At 41.2% G+C, this 2,113-nt stretch overlaps 1 protein-coding gene across 1 annotated transcript in view; it reads left to right on the top strand.

The window, feature by feature from the left end:
* The window catches only part of LOC107084855 (nesprin-2-like), an 81,547-nt gene that overhangs the window by 45,948 nt on the left and 33,486 nt on the right, over positions 1-2,113 (top strand). Inside the window, exon 32 of the mRNA XM_015374903.1 lies at positions 287-442. Coding sequence (XP_015230389.1) covers positions 287-442 — 156 coding nt within the window. The remainder of the gene's footprint in view (positions 1-286; positions 443-2,113) is intronic.

Below are 2,113 nucleotides of genomic sequence, written 5' to 3'. Positions count from 1 at the left end.
ATCAGTACTTCCACTTTTACCAGAGTATTTTTTAACACAAGTATCTGTACTTTTACTCAAGTACGGAAAGTGAGTACTTTTGCCATCTCTGCTGATTGTGATGTTTTTCTCTAAAATACTACATTTAGCGTTTAAATCCATGTAAAAACGGTCTTGGTAACCACCATCTGCAGTCAGGCCAGGGTTTTTTATTTTTTTTATTTTCTATTCCTCATAGCATTAAATCTGCAGCTTTCACATGTGTCAGGATATTGTGAATCGGCTCTAAAGGTTGTTTGACCTCTAGGCTTCGTAGTCTGGTGGACTTGGAAGGACAGCTTCACACTCAACAGTCGGAGGTCCAGAGTCTCCGTGGACTGCAGGAGCAACAGGGTGGAGAAGAGAACCTCCTCCAGGATCTGGAAGCTCAGTGGGAAGAGACTCAGAGAATTTTCTTTGACAGGTGAGGCAAACAGAGGAATCCTAACCTGCTTAATCAAACAGACTCTCTTAGTAATATTGGCGAGCAGTGATCATCTCATTTGAGCCGCCTTCTTTTTTTTTTACTCACTTTCATTGAAATCAGCTCCAAAGTTATTCTACTGTACTTTTACAGGATTTGCCAAGGCGCATTATGTGATGCCCATACCTGGTGTCCAAATTATCTTTGGTAATCTTGGTAACTTGATTCATTACATCCAGAACCAGACGAGAAAGATGACATTCTGGTTAATTCCTTTCTTTAGTTATTGCTTTCCATAAACATATAGTCAGCAGATGGCCGCTCACACTGAGCCTGGTTCTGTTGGAGGTTTCTTCCGGTTCAAAGGGAGTTTTTCCTCTCCACTGTCGCTACAAGCATGCTTAGTGTGAGGGATTGCTGAAGAGTCGATGAGTCGATGCAATCAGCTGGTTTTCCTTAGATATAAAACTTTGAATCAATTTGACTGGATGTTCTGGTGAACTGGAAAGTGCCTTGACACGACATGTGTTGGGAATTGGCGCTATAGAAATAAACTGAATATAATAAAGATAGACCCCTGTATACATGCATATATACCAAAGAAAAAGAAATAACACTAAAACAATCATTTAGTCCCCAGCATTAAACCCTGGGGGTCTGCTGCACCACTGTTTTGTCTCAGTCCATAAACCTGATCTCAGTGGTGAAAGTGTCACGTTTTGGTTGGTTTGAGGACCCAAAATGCAGAAGCAGAGAGACTGAGGAGATTTCTTGCAGTTTAATGATGAAAGCAGTTAACAAAGGCAGGACTCCAAAAATCCAACAAAAAATGTAAAACAAACCAGAACCATGAAGACATCAGGGGAAACCAAACACGAGGAGCCAGGGAGAGACGAGGTAGGAAGACAACAACATGAGAAGCCAGCAACGACAAGGAACCAACAAGGAGTGACTGCAGAGGGAGAGAATATATAGCTGACTGAGATGAAGGCAGGGCTAATGAGCAGATAAGGAGCAGGTGTGAGAGGAGACAACGAGGGAGCCAAGGGAAAAGGAACACACACAAGAGGGCAACAGAGGACAAGAGAAAAACCTGAGAACTAACAAATCTAGAAACTACAACAAAACAGGAATTAAACCAATAAAACTAGGAAACATGAAGCAAAGAAAAGCACAACAGAAGCAAAACCATGACAGTTAGAAAATCCACCCCGTGTTTTCAATACTTCTCTAAGATGCCAGATCATAATAGGTACCTGCCATAGCAATGATAGGAGCACAGAATGCCATGCCATGCATGGAGGCACCTACTATTATTATTATCTCCAAAAACCGACTCTTTATATCTTTGAAAGTTAAGATTTTTTTCTACCATCAACAATAATGTGGCCTGAACCGTAGAGTTACCATGGTGACCCATAGGAAATCCCATAGGAATGAATGGTGAGAGGGGAGAAAGAAGACATAAAAACCCACCAGGTTTGAGCCTTTGCTGTGTGGTCATACATTCACCTACAAACACAGTTTAAAGCTCAGTTTGTAGATACATCTTTCACCTTTCTAAAACTGAAAACGATTTGTTGAAAGCTGCTACGGTTTTTCTAAAATCAGCCTTCAGTTCAACAAAGCTTTTTCAGGCTCCCACAGAACGATTGTTGATTTTCTTTACGC

The sequence above is a fragment of the Cyprinodon variegatus genome, unplaced genomic scaffold (genome assembly GCF_000732505.1).
Source record: "Cyprinodon variegatus isolate N-32 unplaced genomic scaffold, C_variegatus-1.0 Scaffold110, whole genome shotgun sequence".
In the NCBI taxonomy this organism is placed as follows: Eukaryota; Metazoa; Chordata; class Actinopteri; order Cyprinodontiformes; family Cyprinodontidae; genus Cyprinodon; species Cyprinodon variegatus.
Note: the sequence above shows the minus strand (reverse complement) of the source record. Positions and strands in the feature narration are given on the sequence as shown.